At 35.8% G+C, this 20,134-nt stretch overlaps 1 protein-coding gene across 7 annotated transcripts in view; it reads right to left on the bottom strand.

Annotated features, from left to right (window-relative positions):
- The window catches only part of RAVER2 (ribonucleoprotein, PTB binding 2), a 106,761-nt gene that overhangs the window by 62,979 nt on the left and 23,648 nt on the right, over positions 1 to 20,134 (bottom strand). For all 7 annotated transcript variants that reach the window (XM_067726423.1, XM_067726422.1, XM_067726421.1 and 4 more), the window contains exons 3-4: positions 7,443 to 7,912; positions 4,865 to 5,056 (exon numbers count right to left, since the gene is read on the bottom strand). In XM_067726423.1, the coding sequence (XP_067582524.1) occupies positions 4,865 to 5,056; positions 7,443 to 7,912 (662 nt within the window). The remainder of the gene's footprint in view (positions 1 to 4,864; positions 5,057 to 7,442; positions 7,913 to 20,134) is intronic.

Genomic DNA, 20,134 nt, shown 5'->3' with positions numbered 1-20,134 from the left:
TATTCAGCTAAGCTATTAAATATGGAAAAGAAATAAAAAATATTCCCAGCCATACACAGTCTAAAAAGTTTTTACTACATGAAACCCTTTCTGAAAATGAGAAATGAGAATAAATGCATGATGATATTACATGATACACGGAAATTAGGGTTTATAATATCACAGTTAATTTTAATCTTGTATACAAAAGCCAGGACCATAAAAACAAAAACATTAAGGTTGGGAATCCCCTGGTGGTCCAGTGGTTAGTACTGGGCGCTCTCACTGCCGTGGCCTGGGTTCAATCCCTGGTTGGAGAACTAAGATCCCGCAAGCCGTGCAGTGCGCCCCCCCCACCAAAAAAAAAATTAAGGCAATCCTAAAGTAAAAATGTACTTTATGTACTCCCAATATGGTGGTAGGTGGGGTAGAAGGAAGAAGCAGGATGGAGTTTAGAATGAACTAAGTGGGAAGAAAGAGATACTGATCAACCTAGGGGTGTTAGTAAGTTAGGAACAATCACCAGTAGGATAAAATAGAACATCTCACTCTCGAAGCAGCAGAAGAAAATTCTAATTTATCCAATAGTAGATGGGAAATGAAAACAAAGGAAAAAGTATAGTTAAAAAAAACATGACAAGTGTTGGTAAACAGTATAGAGGTTCCTCATAAAATTAAAATTAGAACTACCATATGACCCAGCAAGTCAACTTCTGGGTATTTCTCCAAAGAAAACAAAAAACACTAACTCAAAAAGATATATGGACCCCATGTTCATTGCAACATTATTTATAATAGCTAAGATATGAAAACAACCTAAGTTTCCAAAAATGGATGAACAGATAAAGAAAATGTGGTGTGTATATATATACAGACAATGGAATATTATTCAGCCATAAAAAAGAATGAAATTTTGCCATTTGTAGTCACATGGATGGACCTTGAGGGTATTATGCTAAGTGAAATAAGTCAGGCAGAGAAAGATGGATACTGTATGATCTCACTTATGTGTGGAATCTAAAAACAAAACCAAAACCAAAACCATAGATACAGAGAACAGACTGATGTTTCCCAGAGGGAGGGGGTGGAGGGTGAGTGAAACGGTAACGGGGGTCAAAAAGTACAAACTTCCAGTTATAAGAGAAACAAGTCATGAGAATGTAATGTAGTGCACAGTGACTATGACTACAGTTCATAATACTCTACTTCATGTTTGAAGGTTGCCAAGAGAGTAGATCTTAAAAGTTCTCATCACAAGAAAAAAAAATTCTGTGATTCTGTGTGGTGACAGATGTTAACCAGACTTACTGTGGTGATCATTTCACAATATATACAAATACTGAATCATTAGTTGTACACTTGAAATCTAACATAATGCTGTATATCAATTATATCTCAAAAGAAATCTATATCAGAAGAATAGCTTTTAAAAATTCCTAGGTGGGTATAAACTGGAAGAAAAAACTAATAATTAAGCTAAAAGGAAATCATAACAAAAATTTGAAACATTCGTAATATAAAATTTATGACACATAGGTATAGCATTAGTTATAGAAGTAAGCTTACTTTAACTATGTTCATCAGAAAACAATCTAGGTTGAAAACAGAGGAGCTAACCACGGATAACATTAAAGATGGGTGGGGGTGGGGGGTGGGAAGAGTAAATCCAAAGAAGAAAGAAGCAAGGAGGTTATAAAGATAGGGCAAGAATAAGCAAAAGATAGAAAAAAGAGAAATAATGAACAAAACAAAAGCTGTTTCTTTAAAAGGCAAAATAAATAGTTTGCAAGACTGATCAAGGGAAAAAAAGGAAATGCAAATAAATAAAACATACGATAAAAAGAGGAGACTAGACATGACAAATTTTAAATAAAATTTTATAAATAGCTATGTGCCAATAAATTTAAAAACTCAAAGTGGATAAATTTGTAGAATATAATCAAATGCCACATATAGCACACAGAGAAAAATAAAACTAATAAACCTAATAACCACAGAAGAAACTTAAGTGGTAATCAATGATTTCCTTCTGGAAGAGGCTCAAGGAGTAAGTCTACACGGTTTCATAGATTGAGATCTCTCAAACTTTCAAAGAATGGATGACCCCGATTTTATACAAATTGATCCATGAAATGGAAAGAAAAGGAGAAGGGGGAGAAAAATATGTAAATCATTTAATGAGGTCAATGTTCTCTTGATTCCAAAATTAAGTAAAAATGGTACCCAAAAATTTAAGCATTTTCACTTATGAGCACATTTGCACATATACCAAATAAAACATTATCCAATAAAATCAAACAATGCATAGGAAAAAAATCATTATCAATTAGGATTTACAACATAAGGATAGTGTAATATTAGAAAAACCTATCAATTGGATTCAGCACATTAATGAACTTAGGGAGAAATCACATAAAATTATCGCAATAGTTGCAGAAATACTCTGATAAACATCAATACCTACTTATGATTTTTTTTAAATCAGAAAACTTGATAAAGGATATGTACCAAGAACCTACAGAAAAAAAAACTCAATGCAGCACATTACTTTTAAGACTGAGAAAAATTTAAGATTCCTCACTGTTACTAATACCTAATCACGAAGGGCCCTGTATGCCATGGTAAGGAACTGAACTTATGCACGCATTAAAGAATATTAAGCAAGAGAATGACATAATCTGGTTTGAGGACGAGAAAGATCACTCTTGTGGCACCGTGGAAGATGAGTTAGAATGGGGAAGATGAACGACATGGCAACCACATAGCAGGTTATTCGAACCATCAAGGTGAGAAAAACGAGATCCTGAGTAAAGTGACAAAGATGCTGACAAGTCTCAAGGATTTAATAGTTACCAGGAGGTGGAACTGAAAGGATTTGCTAATATTCTCGACATCTTTGTCTAGGGAGTAGGTGAAGAAGACCAATCATGATTAACTGAGTTTTTAATTCAGACAGTTCTAGTTTGAACGAACTGATGCCATACACAGATATTACAGAACACAGAAAAGCAGGTCCCAGAGAAAAATAGTTTTCTTTTGGAGATGTTGAAATTGAACTATTTATATAACATAAAAAGGGGCTGTTTAAATATCATTTGGAAGTACAGATTTAGTGCTTAGAGCAATTGGGTCCAAAAATATATGCTTGGAAAAATCATCACTGATAGGCAATAACTAAAACCACTGGAGTGCTGAAGAGGAAGAAAGTGAGGAGGCCAAATACAGAAGCCTACTGATAGCAGCCCTTCGGGAAAGAGCAGAAAGGGGTGGGACGGTTAGACAGGTAGGAAACAAACGGTAGGCAGAATTCAAGGTAGTAGGCGGTTGGTCTTATTTTTTTTTAATATTTATTTTATTTATTTTCCTTATTTTTTATTTTTCTTAGCTGCGTTGGGTCTTAGTTGCGGCACACGGGATCTTCGTTGAGGCATGCAGGATCTTTCACTACTTTTCTCTCTAGTTGTGGTGCGCAGGCTCCAGGGCGAGTGGGCTCTGTAGTTTGTGGCACGCGGGCTCGCTCGTTGAGGCGCACGAGCTCAGTAGTTGTGGCGCGTGGGCTTAGTTGCCCCACGGCATATGGGATCTTAGTTCCCAGACCAGGGATCGAAGCCATGGCCCCTGCATTGGAAGGCAGATTCTTTACCACTGGACCACCAGGGAAGTCCCAGGAGGTTGGTTTTAAATGTTCCAAAGAAACCAGGCAAAGAAAGACTGAAAAGTATCTTTTCGACTGAATATTAAGAAATTCCTGTTAATCTTAAAGAGAACAGATTCACCTGAATAGTGACGGCAGAAACGAGATTGCATTGGACTGAGAGGGAAATGAGAAAAGAAGAAAAAGTGACGAGTGGGACCTAATTGTTCAAGAAGCTCCAGCTGTGAGGGAAAAGTATTACAAAGGCTCGTATTTAGAGAGGATTTTTAAAGGAAACGATTTGAGCGTATTTATAAGCAGATGGGATAGAGCTAGTGAACAAGTGAAAGTAAGGAGAAAGGTGAGGATGAAGATCCTTGAGGATGGGGGACACGGGCATGAGCCCCTGCTTTGGCAGGAGGAGGCACAGCCCTCTCTCCGAGAGAACAGGGATCTTTGTTTTGTTCACTGATGAATCCTAAACATCTCTAACATACCTAGCATGCAGTGGGTACCCGAAAAGTATTTATGGAATGAATGCTATTTAAGAGAAAAAATGGGGGCACTTTTTCTGGGGGAGTGTGAGAAAAGTTGAATGAATGAGTCCAGCACATGGCCTTTATACTTCTATACAGTAGGAGCCACGAACATCAGATAGAAAGAAGGACAGAGACAGGAAAAGAGTGAGGATTTGAGAGAGTCACTGTAGAAAATGGAAAAGAGTGGCTGATGAGAGATAGCTAGTTTTGCTGGGGGATCAGCTATAAACAAATGCCAGACATTTGTAAGGCCACCACGCCACCTAGTTGTTTCTTTTTCTCCAAGAGGACAGGGTGTGCCACCTGCAAAAGTGGGTGACTAGATGTATTCAGAATTGGAAACTCAGCAACCGTGCCACGTGCACAAAAATGAGGCTCCACCTCCCACGACTTCTACTACGGATACTTATGAACAGTGAAAAAGGGGACACCTTGCACGCAAAACTTACAGAACAGGAACTCAAACATGTACTGAATAATGAAATTTCCTCAAAATTTTTTCTTGAGATGAATACACGTTATGAAACAGTTTCTTCTTTTGTATTGACTGCTGGCTTGATCTGGCAGAGGTACCATTTAGCCAGTCAAAAAAAAAAGAAGGGTATCTTTACATAATAAAAATATAATGAAGGTCCAATCAATGACTGACTAGTTTGGATAGATTAAAATACTACTTGAATTTTTTTATATCCTAAAAAAAGAACAAACTTACCACGCGTTGAGCTGCTATCAATGCCGCTAATGTACTTCGCCCTGGGGCTCCCGGGGCACAGAAGGAAACTTGAACTTTGCTTCCCTTGATGGTCATACCATCAGCTGCTTGTTGAACCTCTTCAGCGTGCTCTGCAGTGCTATATTCAACCACCGCAAAGCCACCAACATAACTACCTTCATCCTGTGCAAGCTGATGTGATACATTTATTAAAAAGGGAATTCTAATACTTAGCTAGAAATACTTATTTACAAGTATATCATCTAAAAATTCAAGGACAGATGTCTCAGAGCATGATACTGGTGAAAATAATGTATTCTTTCCTTCTGAAAATAAAAGTTTACTAGTTGGGTAGATGCAGTCCTTCTAGAAGATGGGAAAAGTAAGACTCTGTCCGGTTTCTTTTTACTTCTTTGAATCTCTGATTTATTTTAAAAGTCAATGTTCAAATGATAATAGTCCCTATATATTAAGCTATATATATAACTGATAATTTATAGAAAAATATGGGACACAATAATTAAAACTTTCTTTAAAATAAATTCACCAGATACGCAGACGATGAAACATGCTGAACAATTACTGGATCATATATCTATGTAAAATAACATTTGCATTATCAAGAGAAGAAAGGTAGAAGGAACCACATTCAAAGGTTATTTCAATATTTTAGGCAGATCCCAGGAATTTGGTCAAGTATACCAAAGCAAACCTTATTTAGGAAAACTGTGCCCCAGGTTTGTTTAAAATACCATATTCAGGACACAACCTTTTTCTGAATGTGCCCTAAATAAACTCCTGCAATGCAGAACTCAATTTATTTCCAGTCACCCACCTGTAAGAGTGTAAAAGAAGATACTAAAGTCCTGGATCTGTAAAGACTGGTACAAAGAGCAAAAGTAAGAACAAAATAAGACACTAAAAAGTTTCTAGAGCAAAAGTAAGAACAAAATAAGACACTAAAAATTTCTAAGTGTTGAACATGTCTGAATCATCTTAAACACACTGATGCTATAAAGTGATAAATGTGATAAAATTCAGCTTCGTATGTCTTTGAGAAGACACATCTACAATACTTCTATTTGAATTTGGCATCCCATAAATTGATACTACAATTAAATCATTTTCCAGTCCTTTTTAGTTTCTTTTCTTATTTTTGAAGCTTTTTGTGTAGTAGACCGAATTTCTATTTTTTCTTCACATTCTTCCTTCCTTTTAAAACTGCCCTCAAATATTTTTTTCCTCCATAAAACTTCTTCCATTCGCATGGGAGAAATGAAAACTATCTACCTCTTCCAAACATTTCTCCTACAACCTCATTCCTTTTAACCAAACCAAACCTTAAAATCAGATTTGTAATCTGATCCCTTCTGACCACGAGGTAAGAAGACTGTGTCTTCCATATAGTCTATGTCAACCTACCAAGCGAGAGAGCCTGAGTTTAACAGATCTACTGATAAAGGCATTGTAAAGTGGCTTTATTAACCTTTTGAAAACTTCTAAAATATTTTTATTATTCCTGGTTCATTATAACCTTCATGCCAAATAAATGACACTATCATTTTAAGTCTTTCAAAAGACAAAGTCATTTTAATTCCATAGCGTCAGCAGTTTTAAAGAATATTTACATTCAGAATGAGAGCCATTTAAATATGTAATGGCCTGACTTGTGATCTAGTGAATTTTCCATTATTTTGAAATATTTTAACAGAAGCCAAATGATCACTCACAATTATTGTAACGTTTTTTGGTTTTTTTTTTACCAGATGGAAAGCTAGACTAGATAACCTCTCAGTTGTATACAGTATATATTTTTGCCTATTTAGTAGAACATATTTAATTTTACTCAAAGTGCTTGAAAATTCTTACCAGTGTTGTCAGTTTTCAGGATCTTCTCTAAATGTCTCACTTACCATGACCCCATTAAGACAGAATAAGGCATTCTTTTTACACCTCATAACACTTTTCTATTTTCCACTGTATCAGTCTTCATACAGGATTTACAATTATCTGCTTACTTGTCAGTCTCTTCCACAAACTTGTGCGGTATTAAGAGAGTATCTTTCTATTCTCTACATTTCCGACATTTAGCAATATAGTGTCTGGCACTGAGAAGGTGATAAACAAAATGTGGATGGATAAAGGGATCAATGCATGGATGGTTCAAGAGTGGATGGAATGAGAAGGTGGATGTGTTAAGTGATGGGTTTGCTAAGACATAATTATGTAAAGACCATATAGTTTGGCCCATCAGCAAAAGGGATTGATTTAAAATTTACCATCATATGAATTGGGAGATTGGGATTGACATATATACACTAATATGTATAAAATGGATAACTAATAAGAACCTGCTATATAAAAAAATAAAATTCAAAAATAAATAAAAATAAAATAAAATTTACCAAAATAAATAAATAAATAAAATTTACCATAATATTAAAGTGTTCATTACAGACTCAATTAGAATTAGATTATCCATTGTGATATTTACATAGGTATAATAAATACGTGAGTGCATGCAGATACATATGCAGATATTTTTAAATATTGCAAATGATGACTTAAAAATACATACCTGGCAAAACACAGGTTTATGGATACTGGAAAAAAACTGCAACAGCTCCTCTGAATCCCTGTAGTCACTAGGGAGTTTATCTATACAAAGGCACTTAGAATGAATGAGCTCTGCGGCCAAGAGATTAACATCCATCCACTGTGCAAAGACAGCTGATGCTCCCAACTGTTTACCCAATAGCTCCAATCTAGCCTTTGCAGCAAAGTCCTTTTTCATGTATTCCACAAATCCATAGCCTTTGGAATGGCCAGTAACTTCACTGTAGACCAGAAAACATCTCTCGACATTTCCATAAGCACGAACAAGTTCTTCAAACTCTTCTAACGTAAAAGAAGTGGGCAAGTTGGTAATACATAGCAAAGCATCTGTTGGCTGGAGCTGAACTATTAAGTCTTTTCCTCGAAATGAATATTGATGAAACATCTGAATTGCATTCTGGGCTTGTTCTCCATTCAATAATGTAACAAAAGCTGGAAGAAGATAAAATGAATGAGAGTTTTCTGAGCCAGTGTTTACAAGCTTTTCTGACCATGACCCACAGTAAGGAAATACATTTTATACCTGTGCCTCAGCACATACATACATATATATATTTCCGAAACAAAAGTATCAGGAGATAACACTTCTATCATGTGCAATGCACTCTGATATTTTCTATTCTATTTCATTATTTTTAAATGCTGACACCCTCACTTAACTAATTGCATGACCAGTAACTCAAACAGTATACAAATTATATTAGGAGCTCCACTCTAAGATACCACAATATTCTGGGGGTGGGGTGGGGTGGGTAATCTTTTCAAACTACATACAGACTTGACATTTTTCCTCAGTTAACACGTGATGCAAAATTTTATGAACTTTTATTTCTTCTCAGAGAGTTCTAAAAGACCCTATTTGATAACAAGAACCTAAAAAACAAAGGCAGAGCAAAAAGACACCAAAATGCCCAGAGGAAGACAATTCTCCAATTCATGTATATGTTTCCTTAAAATAAAATTAATTACATTGAAACAACAAACACACACACACAATTTGGTATGCTTTTTGGATGAACAATATGGTATGAAAAGATCACAGGATTATTATGATATTGACAAGTAGCTTAACTTTGAATCTTTGGTAAAACAAACCCCCCCCACAAAATTAAAAAAATCTGTCCTGTCTACCTAATGGAGCTGTTGCAGCATTAAGCAACAATACACATGACAATTTGTAAAATCTAAAACATGATACAATTATAAAGTTCTAAATCAATGAAATATCACACAGACATGCGTATCTGATAAGATTTTTGAGCAATATTATAAGAAAAATTTTAAACCCCAAATAAAAGAAACAACACAGGGCAAACCACAAACTACAAACACACTGCTCTCTCAACCTTCCTACCTCTCCCTCTTCTCTCCCGCTCTGCAACACACAGTGGAGTTGCTCCATATGAGCAACTAACTTACCCAAATTCAATGATAACAACATGGCAAATATGTACAAAGCAAGAGAGACAGAAGAATTTAAACAGTGTGGACGATCCTTCCTGTCATTTCACTCAATCTGCTCTTCCCTCAGCTGGTCTTAGTGCCCACGCAGCTCTCAGACTGAGCATCTCACCACACTTTAACATTTAAAGAAACACATTTTTCGCTTAACATGATCTCCACATACAAGGAAACTACTTACAAAGGAATAGCTAACTCTTCCAACACTAAGGGGGAAAAATGGCTTTGCTGCACTTATTGAGAGAATATCTCTTGGTTTCCAACAACCCCTTTTAAAGAACTTGAGTTACTTTGATTTTACGCCTTTCTTCCCTTATGCTGACACAGAATACCATTTAATGATATTTTGCTAAAACCAGCAAACAAGCCAACAACAATTTGTAAATACTGGTTATGTTCCTATACCAGCTCATAAGCTCATCAGCTCATGTTTGATTTGAATTCTCTGGGTATTTGAAACTGTTAACCATTCCCTTCCTTAACTTCCTTGATAAAGTCCTTCCTGATTTTCTTCATAGCTGTCCAAGCGCTCCTTCTTCCATTTCCTTTGCAAGATTTTTCTCCACTCACACCTGTAAGGTGGTAATCCTTTCTTTTTTATTGGGGTATAGTTGTTTTACAATGTTGTGTTAGTTTCTACTGTACAGCGAAGTGGAGTTCCCTGTGCTACACAGCAGGTTCTTATTAGTTATCTATTTTATACATATTAGTGTATATATGTCAATCCCAATCTCCCAATTCATCCCACTTTACCCCTCCCACTTTACCCCCTTGGTGTCCATACGTTTGTTCTCTACATCTGTGTCTATTTCTGCCCAGCAAACTGGTTCATCTGTACCATTTTTCTAGATTCCACATATATGCGTTAATATACAATACTTGTTTTTCTCTTTCTGACTTACTTCACTCTGTATGACAGTCTCTAGGTCCATCCACGTCTCTACAAATGACCCAGTTTCGTTGCTTTCTATGGCTGAGTAACATTCCATTGTATACACGTATGTAAGGTGGTAATCCTTAAGGTTGCTTCTTGGCAGAGTCACACACAGTCACAGCCATATGACTGTACCCAGCAGCCCTGAGCCATCAACCTCTCTTCTCTATGCCCTCTTCCCCTGGGCACTCATGTCCATGCCCATTTATTCAGTCTCATGTACCAGGTACTGTGTTGGGCACTGGAAGGGAGTTGGTGAACAAAACAAATAAGATCCCTTTCAACAAGGACCTCACAATCCAATAGAGGATGATAGAGATTTGACAGAGAGTTACAAGTGTAATGTTATCAAAGAGGAAGTATGAGGGCTACGGAAGCAATTAAACGGCTAGTCTGGGGGCTCGCAGAAAGCCTCCTATACCCTGTTAACTCTTAAATCTGTTTCTAGTCCTCAGTTCCACATATACCCACGTACTGATTCACACACGACCAAACGTAACTCACAATCTTCATCCTCTCCCTGCCATTCCCCTAAAATCCCAACATTGTTCAGCTTCCTTTATTCTCTATTTCAGTTGCTAGCATCACAAATCAGAAACCTGGGAGTTACCCTAGACCCTATCTCCTTTAACGCCCACGAAAAAGGAATCCTCAAATTCTACCCTCCAAATAGATCCATCCTCTTTTCTTCATTCTTCTAGCTTTTCTTCTTTTTCCACAATGACAATAAAGCGATCTCTCAAAAACAAAAGTTTAATTGTGCCTGTTTACTGCCTAAAATGCAATCATTTGGTATCACCAATGAAGCCAAGCCTCAGCGCAGTTATCATGTCCTACCAGGCCACCTTTTTTTTTTTTTTTTTAACCATGATCAAGTTTGGTTTATTTCAGGAATGCAAAATTAGTTTTATTTTAAAATAGCAATCAAGGGTATATGGGGACACGTGCGCACACACAGCCGATTCACCCTGTCACACAGCAGAAACCAACACAACAGTGCAAAGCAACCACACTCCAACGATGTAAAAATAAATAAATGAATAAATAAAATAGCAATCAATATAAGTTGCCACATTACCAGCACAGAAAAGAAAAATCACAGAGTATCTTAGTAGATGCAAGAAAAGATATGTGATAAAATTCAAAGTCCATGCAGGATAAAAATTCTTGGCAATCAGTGGAAAAGTAGGAAACATCCTTTATCTGTTAAAGAATGTCTATAAGGAACCTACATCAACATTAACGGTGAAAGCCAAAACCATTTACTCTGAGATAGGGATTAAGGTAAGGGTTCTTGTCTCACTAGTTTTATTAACATGGAATGAAGGTCTCTGCCAGTGTAGTAGGACAAATGCAAGAAGTAAAAGACACAAGGGTTAAGAGGAGAGAAATAAAGCCTGTGTGAAAGACACGCTTGAGTGTGTAAAAAATTCAAATGAACCCAACAAAGAACTAGAATATGTAAGTTTACCCAGGTTGCCTACCAGGCCCTTTTGATCTGACGCCAGCCTCAGTAACTGCCACACGTCCCTTCCCCACCACATTTCTTTATCCTCTAATGACACTGAGTTGTTTGTAGCTCCCTAGACTGCAACTTGTTTCAAGCATCTATCTATATGTTACACATGTAATTCCCCTGCCTACGAGATCTCTCCCAATATCTTCAGCCACTCAAACCTTTTAGTTGGCTTTCAAATCCAGCCCAGAGGTTAATGCATCAGGATCTCCAGGAAGCATTCCCTGATGTTCTCTTCCAGTTAGAGTTAACCCTTGTCTTATTATACCTCTGTATTTTGAACACTGAATGGATTATTGCACACATCACACTTTATTATAATCTATTTGTTTAGATGCCTGCTATCCTATCAACTGTGAGCTCCCTAAATTGCTAATGAATATATCTCCATCAGCTACCATAGTGTCAGGCACACAGTAGAGGATCTATAAGTGTCAACTGAATGGATGAATGTATACATGCATAGATTAACTAGTACATTTTAAAACTGACAACTTCTTATTTTCCTTCCCTTAGGTATCTGCATTTGCTCAACCCAAATAAGACATTTGATGGTAGAATTTAGATAACATAATGAAGCAAATTTAAAAGTCCAGGCAGTAGGAAAAAGAGGTCATTGGTTCTCTTCTATAGCTTCTTCCATTTCTCTGCAAGGCCATAAATTCTCTAAAAAAAAATGTCCAATTTTCTCACATTGACTCTGTGGAAGTGAAAGATGTCACTCTACAGAGAAAAGGCTATAAGGGATTTGGAGATTAGTTCTGTTTCCATTTTCCTACCAAAATTTTAATATTCGACGATTGGTCCCCATCCTTTCACAAGTCACAATTTTATTTATCCTTTTGCCATTGCTTGCTCCACTAGTTAATTTATTATTGGGACAAATTTGATGGCAAGCATGCAAAAACTTTTTTCCTTAATGTATCCTATTTTAATACAATTATTTCTTCTTATTTATAACAGAGAGCTCTGGTTTTAAGGTCACAGTTTATAACTGTAGCCATCCTTTATTAATCTATTAATTATTATCTGTTTCTTCAAACACCACCATAGCTCCTGAAATCCAAGGCAATACCATTTAATACAATTACTGAGTTTCTTCGTTGTATTATTCTAGTGGGTGATTTTGGCTTTGTAGTATACATCTTTAACTTAACAGTTACCATGAAGTGATACTGGTCTCTTTCTGTGTAATCTAAAAACTTTACAACAGTGTACTTCCATTCCTCCCCTCCCAACCTTCGTATTGTTGCCATGCATTTTATTCCTACATGTGTTATAACCTCTACAATATAGTTATTATTTTCACTTTAAACAATTATCTTTTAGAGATCTGAATATTAATAAAACAGTCTTTACACACATAAAGACAACATCTGGTATTCTTCACTTTTTTGTGTAGATGCAGATTCCCGTCCAGCATCATTTTCTCCATGCTTTATTAAAGGACTTCTTTAAATACTTCTTATAATGCAGGTCTGATGGTGATGAATTCTTTCAGCTTTTATATGATTGAAAAACATCTTTCTTCACGTTCATTTTTTTTTATTTTTTTTTTTAACATCTTTATTGGGGTATAATTGCTTTACAATGGTGTGTTAGTTTCTGCTTACGTTCATTTTTAAAGGATATTTTTTGGTGGGTAAATAATTCTGTGGGATTTTTTGAGGTATAAATGACATAACATTATATTAGTTTAGGCGTACAATTAATCCAATATTTGTATATACTGTGAAATAATCACCGCCATAATTCTAGTTAACATCCATCACCATACATAGTTACAAAAATTTGTGGGGCGGGGTGGTGGATAAGAACTTTTAAGATCTACTTTCTTCACAACTTTCAAATATGCACTATAGTATTATTAATTATAGCAACCATGCTGGGAACTTCCCTGGTGGTCCAGTGGATAAGACTCTGTGCTCCCAATGCAGGGGGACCGGGTTTGATCTCTGGTCAGGGAACTAGATCCTGCATGCATGCTGCAACTAAGAACCTGCATGCCGAAACTAAGAGCCCACATGCCGCAACTAAAGATCCCGCATGCAGCAATGAAGATCCCGTGTGCCGCAACTAAGACCGGTACGGTCAAATCAAACAAACAAACAAACTATAGTAACCATGCTATACATTACATCCCCATGACTTATTTTATACGGAAATTTATACCTTATGACTCCCTTCACCCATTTCGCCAACCCCTATCCCTAGCCTCTGGCAACCACCAATTGTTCTCTGTATCTATGAGCTCATGTTTTTTGGTTTTTTTAGATTTCACCTATAAGTGAGGTCCTACAGTATCTGTCTTTCTCTGTCTGACTTATTTCACTTAGCATAATGCTCTCAAGGCCCATTCATCTTGTCACAAATGGCAAGATTTCATTCTTTTTTAAGGCTAAATAATATTCCATTGTCTATATACACCGCATCTTCCTTATCCATTCATCCATCAGCAATCACTTAGGTTGTTTCCATGTCTTGACTATGGTAAATAATACTGCAATGAGCATGGGGGTGCATATATCTTTTTGAGTAACTGTTTTCGTTTTCTTCAGGTTAATAGCCCAAAGTGAATGAATTGCTGGACAAATGGTAGTTCCATTTTTCATTTTCTGAGGGACCTCCATACTGTTTTCCAGTGGTCGCACCAATTTCCATTCCCACTAACAATGCACAAGAGTTTCCTTTTCTCCACATCCTCTCCAGTACTAAGTTCTTGTTGTCTTGATAATAGCTATTCTAACAGGTGTGAGGTGATATATAATTGTGGTTTTGATTTGCATTTCCCTGATGATTAGTGATACTGAACACCTCTCCATGTATCTGTTGGCCATCTATATGCCTAATCTGGAAAAATGTCTATTCAGATCCTCTGCCAGGTTTTTTTTTGTTTTTTTGTTTTTTGTGGTACACGGGCCTCTCACTGTTGTGGCCTCTCCCGTTGCGGAGCACCGGCTCCGGACGTGCAGGCTCAGCGGCCATGGTCCGGGATCTTCCCGGACCGGGGCACGAACCTGTGTCCCCTGCATCGGCAGGTGGACTCTCAACCACTGCGCCACCAGGGAAGCCCCTCTGCCAGGTTTTTAATCAGACTATTTGTTCTTTTGCTATTGAGTTGTATGAGTTCTTTGTATATTATGGATATTAGCCCCTTATCAGATATATGATTTGCAAATATTTTCTCCTATTAAGTAGGCTGCCTTTTCATTTTAATGGTTTTCTTTGCTGTGCGGAAGCTTTTTAGTTTGATGTAGTCCCACCTGTATAGTTTTACTTTTGTCGCCTTTGCTTTAGTGTCAAATCCAAAAAATCATCACCAAGACTGATAGGAAGAAGCTTACTACCTATGTTTCCTTCTTGGAGTTTTATGATTTCAGGTCTTATATTCAAGTCTTTATGAAAAATGCCAATGGAATGTTTGATGGGATTGCACTGAATCTGCAGATTGCTTTCAGTGGTGCGGACATTTTAACAATATTAATTCTTCCAACCCATGACCATGGAATACCTTCCATTTGTCTTCAATTCCTTTCATTAATATCTTAATAATTTTATGGTGATCTTTTTTTTCTTTCAGCAAAGAAAGAAAATGTGTTGCCCCATGGTCTTCTCATTTGCATTGTTTCCAATAAACATGCATCATCGTCATCTTTTTCCATCTAAATAATATGCCCTTTTTGGGGGGGGCACTGTTTTTAAGATTTTTCTCTTTATTACTAATTGCAAACAATTTGATTACAAATGTACCTTATTGTAGTTTTTTTCGTGTTTTTGTGCTTGAGGTTGGTTAAACTTTGGGGATCTCTGGGTTTAGAGTTTTCATCAAATTTGGAAAAAATTCAGCCATTAATTCTTTAAATATTTTTACTGTACTACTTGCTCTCTCTTACAGAGACTCCATTACTCCACCATTAGGACTCTTGAAGTTGGCCCAAAGTTGACTGATACTCTGTTCATGTGTTATAGTCTTTTTTCCTCTGCTTCATTTTTGTTGTTTCCATGTATTCACATTCACTAATCTGTTCCTCTACAATGTCCACTCTGCTAGTTAATCCCATCCACCCATCCCATTTTTCATCCTGGACATTGTAGTTTTCACCACTAAAAGTGTGAGTTAAGTATATTTTAATATCTTCCATCCTCTATTTAATATGTTCAATTTTTACTATAAATTCTTGTACATATGAAACACAGTTATAAAAACTGTTTTAATGTCCATTTTCATTAATTCATCTGCTTCAATTCTAGGTCAGTTTTGATTGATTGGTTTTTCTCCTCATTATGGGTTGTATTTTCCTGCTTCTTTGCCATATCTGGTAATTTTTAATTGGATACCAGACATTGTAAATTTTTACCTTGCTGGGTACTGGATTTTTTGTATTCATATAAATATCCTTGAGTTTTGTTCTAGGTTGTGGTTATCAGGAACGGGCTTGATCCTTTCTGGTCTTGTTTTTAAATTTTTAGCATCATTAATCTAGAGTCAGTTTTCTCCACTCTTGAGACAAAACACTTCTGAATACTCCTTCTAATCAACCACCAATTATGCTGTCTATCATCCTCACTGGTAGGAACAGCACCATTCCCAGCTGTAAAGCCTTCGTCAATATTTATAACATTGAAGTTGTACATAACCTACAAACCCAGTAATTCACTTGTGGAGAAACAGTTGCAATGTATATTAGAAGACAAGTAAAAGCATATTCACTGCAGCATTATTTAAAATGCTGGAAAAGTTGAAGCTTCCTAAATGTCTATCAGTAATGAATAGATTTATCAATGGTAATAAATTGACAGGACAGAATGATATGTAGTAGTTTAAATCAATGAATTAGAGCTATAAGTATCAATGTGGAAAGATCCAAAAAACAAAATAGAGGTTAAAAAAAAAAAAAGCAAGTTGCTAAATGAAAAATACAGTAGAATGCCATTTACATTTAGTTTTTAAAAACACCAAGTACAACACTGTTAACTTTACATATAGTCAAATTTCAGGCATTAGATGGGATGCCTAGGCAAGAAACAGCTCCACAATTTCAATGGGTTAACAAAAGGGTTTTTTTTTTTCTTGTTGCTTTTCATGCTGCATATCCCATGCTGAAAGGAAGGAAGGAAGGAGGGAAGGAGGGAAGGAAGGAAGGAAGGAGGCTTTGCTCATTATAGTCACTCTGGGACTATGTTTAAAGAGGTTCTGTAACCTTCCTCAATCACTTTAGCAAGTGGAGGGGTGAGCAGTGAATCACATGCTAGCTCTGAAATCTTCCACCTGGAGGGGATACATGCCATTTCCACTGCACTTCATTAATCGAAAAGCAAATCACATGTCCATTGGTAACTTCAAAAAGGAATAAGGAAGCACTATCTTACCTCATGACCAGAAGAAAAAGAAAAAGAATCTGTGAACAGCTCTATGATTACCACAATTAATCATTAGAGGGAGGGAGGGAATGGAACCAGAGAGGGGTAGGAACTAATTTCATCTTTAACTATAATGTCTTTTTTACAATTTTTTTATAAGTCAGAAAAAATAAATGCAGAATTCCTGACCATACTATCAGAGGTATTCATTCAGTAGTACTACATTAGGGCTCTAGCATGTATATAATATTTTTAAAGACAAAAAACTACTTCAAAAAACTTTTTAAATTGAAGTATAATTGACAAATAACATTAGTTTCAAGTGTACAACATAATGATTTTTTTTTTTGTTGGCCAAGCCACGTGACATGTGGGATCTCAGTTCTGCGAACAGGGATTGAACCCACACCCCCTGCAAGTGGAAGAACAGAGTCTTAACCACTGGACTGCCGGGGAAGTCTCCCATAATGATTTGATATTTTTATATATTGTGAAATAGTCACCACAGTAATTCTAGTTAACATCTGTCACCATACATAGTTAAAACTTTTTTCTTGGGATGAGAACTTTCAAGATCTACTCTCTCAGCAACTTTCAAATATGCAACACAGTATTATTAACTGTGACAAAGAGTCACCATCCTTATATATTACATCCCCAGTACTTCTTTATTTTATAACTGGAAGTTTGTACTTTTTGACTTCCTTCACCCATTTCATCCACCCCTTACAAAAAACATTTTAAAAGCATAAAATACTTCAATAAAACATTTGCTAATTTGGGAGTCAGTATATATATAATGGTTACATCATCCTCCATACGTTTTCTTATTTTTTTATCATCTCAAACAGATGTTTTTAAACATTTACATATCATATGTACGCAAAGAAAATAATCTAGTTTAGGCTTTTAATCTCACAGATATAAAACTAATGTGCAGAAAAATTAAACGATTTTCCCAATTTGTATAACTAAAGGTCAAATCACATAATTTACTAAGTCCAGTAATATATTATTAAAACTGAAGGATACTTAACATATAAAAAACACTCAATAAAATGTTACAACATATAACATTAGAACATTCATTATAAAAATTCATAAAGCTGTAGTAATATTATATATTTTTAAAAACCAATGCAAATTCATTTTTTTGCCTAATTGTTTACTGAGGTATAGTTGATTTACAATATTATATTAGTTTCAGGTGTACATCACAGTGATTCAAATGTTTATAGATTATAAACAGGTCTATCCATGTGTTGCAAAAGGCAAAATTTCATTCTTTTCTTATGGCTGAGTGGTATTCCATTGTACATAGCACCACTTCTTTTTTATCCATTCATCTGTTGATGGACACTTAGGTTGCTTCTATATCTTGACTATTGTAAACAGCTGCTATGAACATTGGGGTGTGCATGTATCTTTTTGAATTAGTGTTTTCACTTTCTTTAGATATTTACTCGGGAGTTGAGTTGCTGATCATACGGTAGTTCTATTTTTAGTTTTATGAGGAACCTCGGTACTATTTTTCATAGCTGCTGCACCAATTTACATTCTCATCAAGTGCCCAAGAGTCCCTTTCTCCACATTCTTGACAACATTTGTTATTTGTACTCTTTTTGATAATAGTCATACTAACAAGTGTGAGGTAATATTTCATTGTGGGTTTGATTTGTAGTTCTCTGATGATTAGTGATGTTGAGCATCTTTTCACGGGGCCTGATGGCCACCTCTATGTCTCCCTTGTAAAAATGTTCGGTTTTTTGACATTGAGCTGTATGAACTGTTCATATATTTTGAATATTAATCACTTATCAGTCATATCCTTTGCAAATATTTTCTGCCATTCAGTAGGTTGTCTTTTCATTTTGTCAGTGGTTTCCTCCTCTATGCAAAAGCTTTTAAGTTTAATTAGGTCCCATTTGTTTATTTTTGCTTTTGTTTCTTTTGCTTTAGGAGGGATATCCAAAAAAAATATTGCTACAATTTATGTCAAAGAGTGTTCTGCCTATGTTATCTTCTAGGATTTTATGGTTTGCTGTCTTACATTTAGGTCTTTAATCCATTTTGAGTTTAGTTTTGTGTATGGTATGAGAAAATGTTCCAACTTCATTCTTTTACAAGAGCTGTCCATTTTTCTCAGCATCATTTCTTGAACAGACTCCCTTTCCCCCACTGCATACTCTTGCCTCCTTTGTCTTGGATTAATTGACCATAAATGTCTGGGCTTACTTCTGGGCTTTCTATTCTGTTCCACTAATCTATGTGTCTGTTTTTGTGCCAGTACCATACTGTTTTGATTACTGTGGCTTTGTAGTATAGTCTGAAGTCAGGGAGCATGATACCTCCAGATCTGTTCTTCTTTCTCAAGATTGCTTTAGCTATTTGGGGTCTTTTGAGTTTTCATACAAATTTTAGAATTATTTTTTCTACTTCAGTGACTAATCCTATTGGTACTTTGATATGATGGCATTAGATATGTAGATTGCCTTGGGTAGTATGGTCATTTTAGCAATATTACTTCTTCCAATTCATGAACACTGTATTATCTTTCCATCTATTTGCGTCATCTTCAATTTCTTTCATCAGTATCTTAGAGTTTTCCGAGTACAGAGTAAATCTCCTTAGACTTATTTCTATGTTTGTTTTTTTTGTTTTTTTGTTTTTTTGATGTTATGGTAAATGGACCGTTTTCTTAATTTCTGATAGTTCATTGTTAGTGTATAGAAATGCAACATATTTCAGCATATTAACACTGTATTTTGCAACTGTACTGAATTCACTGATGAATTTTTGGTGGCATCTTTAGAATTTTCTATGTGTACTGTGTGTCACCTGCAGTGACAGTGACAGTTTTACTTCTCTCTTTCCAATTTGGATTTCTTTTCTTTTTATTGTATGACTGCTGTGGCTAGGACATTCAGTGCTATGTTGGATAAAAGTGGCAAGAGTGGGCATCCTTGTTTTGGTCCTGTTCTTAGAGGAAATGCTTTCAGCTTTTCACCATCGAGTATGATGTTAGCTATGGGCTTATCATATGGCCTTTACTATTTTGAGGTTTGTTCCCTCTGTCCCTACTTTGTTGAGAGTTTTAATCATAAATCGATGTTGAATTTGTCAAAAGCTTTTTCTGCATATATTGAGATGGTCATGATTTTTGTTCTTCAATTTATTAATATGGTTTATCATATTGATTGATTTGCAGCTATTGAACTATCCTTGCATCCCTGGGATAAGCCCTGCTTGACCATGGTGTATGATCCTTTCAATGTATTGTTGATTTCCGTTTGCTGATGTTTTGTTGAGGATTTTTGCATCTATGTTCATCAGTGATATTGTCCTGGAATTTTCTTTTTTTGTAGTGTGTTTGGTTTTGTTA

Source organism: Pseudorca crassidens, chromosome 2 (genome assembly GCF_039906515.1).
Source record: "Pseudorca crassidens isolate mPseCra1 chromosome 2, mPseCra1.hap1, whole genome shotgun sequence".
NCBI lineage: Eukaryota > Metazoa > Chordata > Mammalia > Artiodactyla > Delphinidae > Pseudorca > Pseudorca crassidens.
Note: the sequence above shows the minus strand (reverse complement) of the source record. Positions and strands in the feature narration are given on the sequence as shown.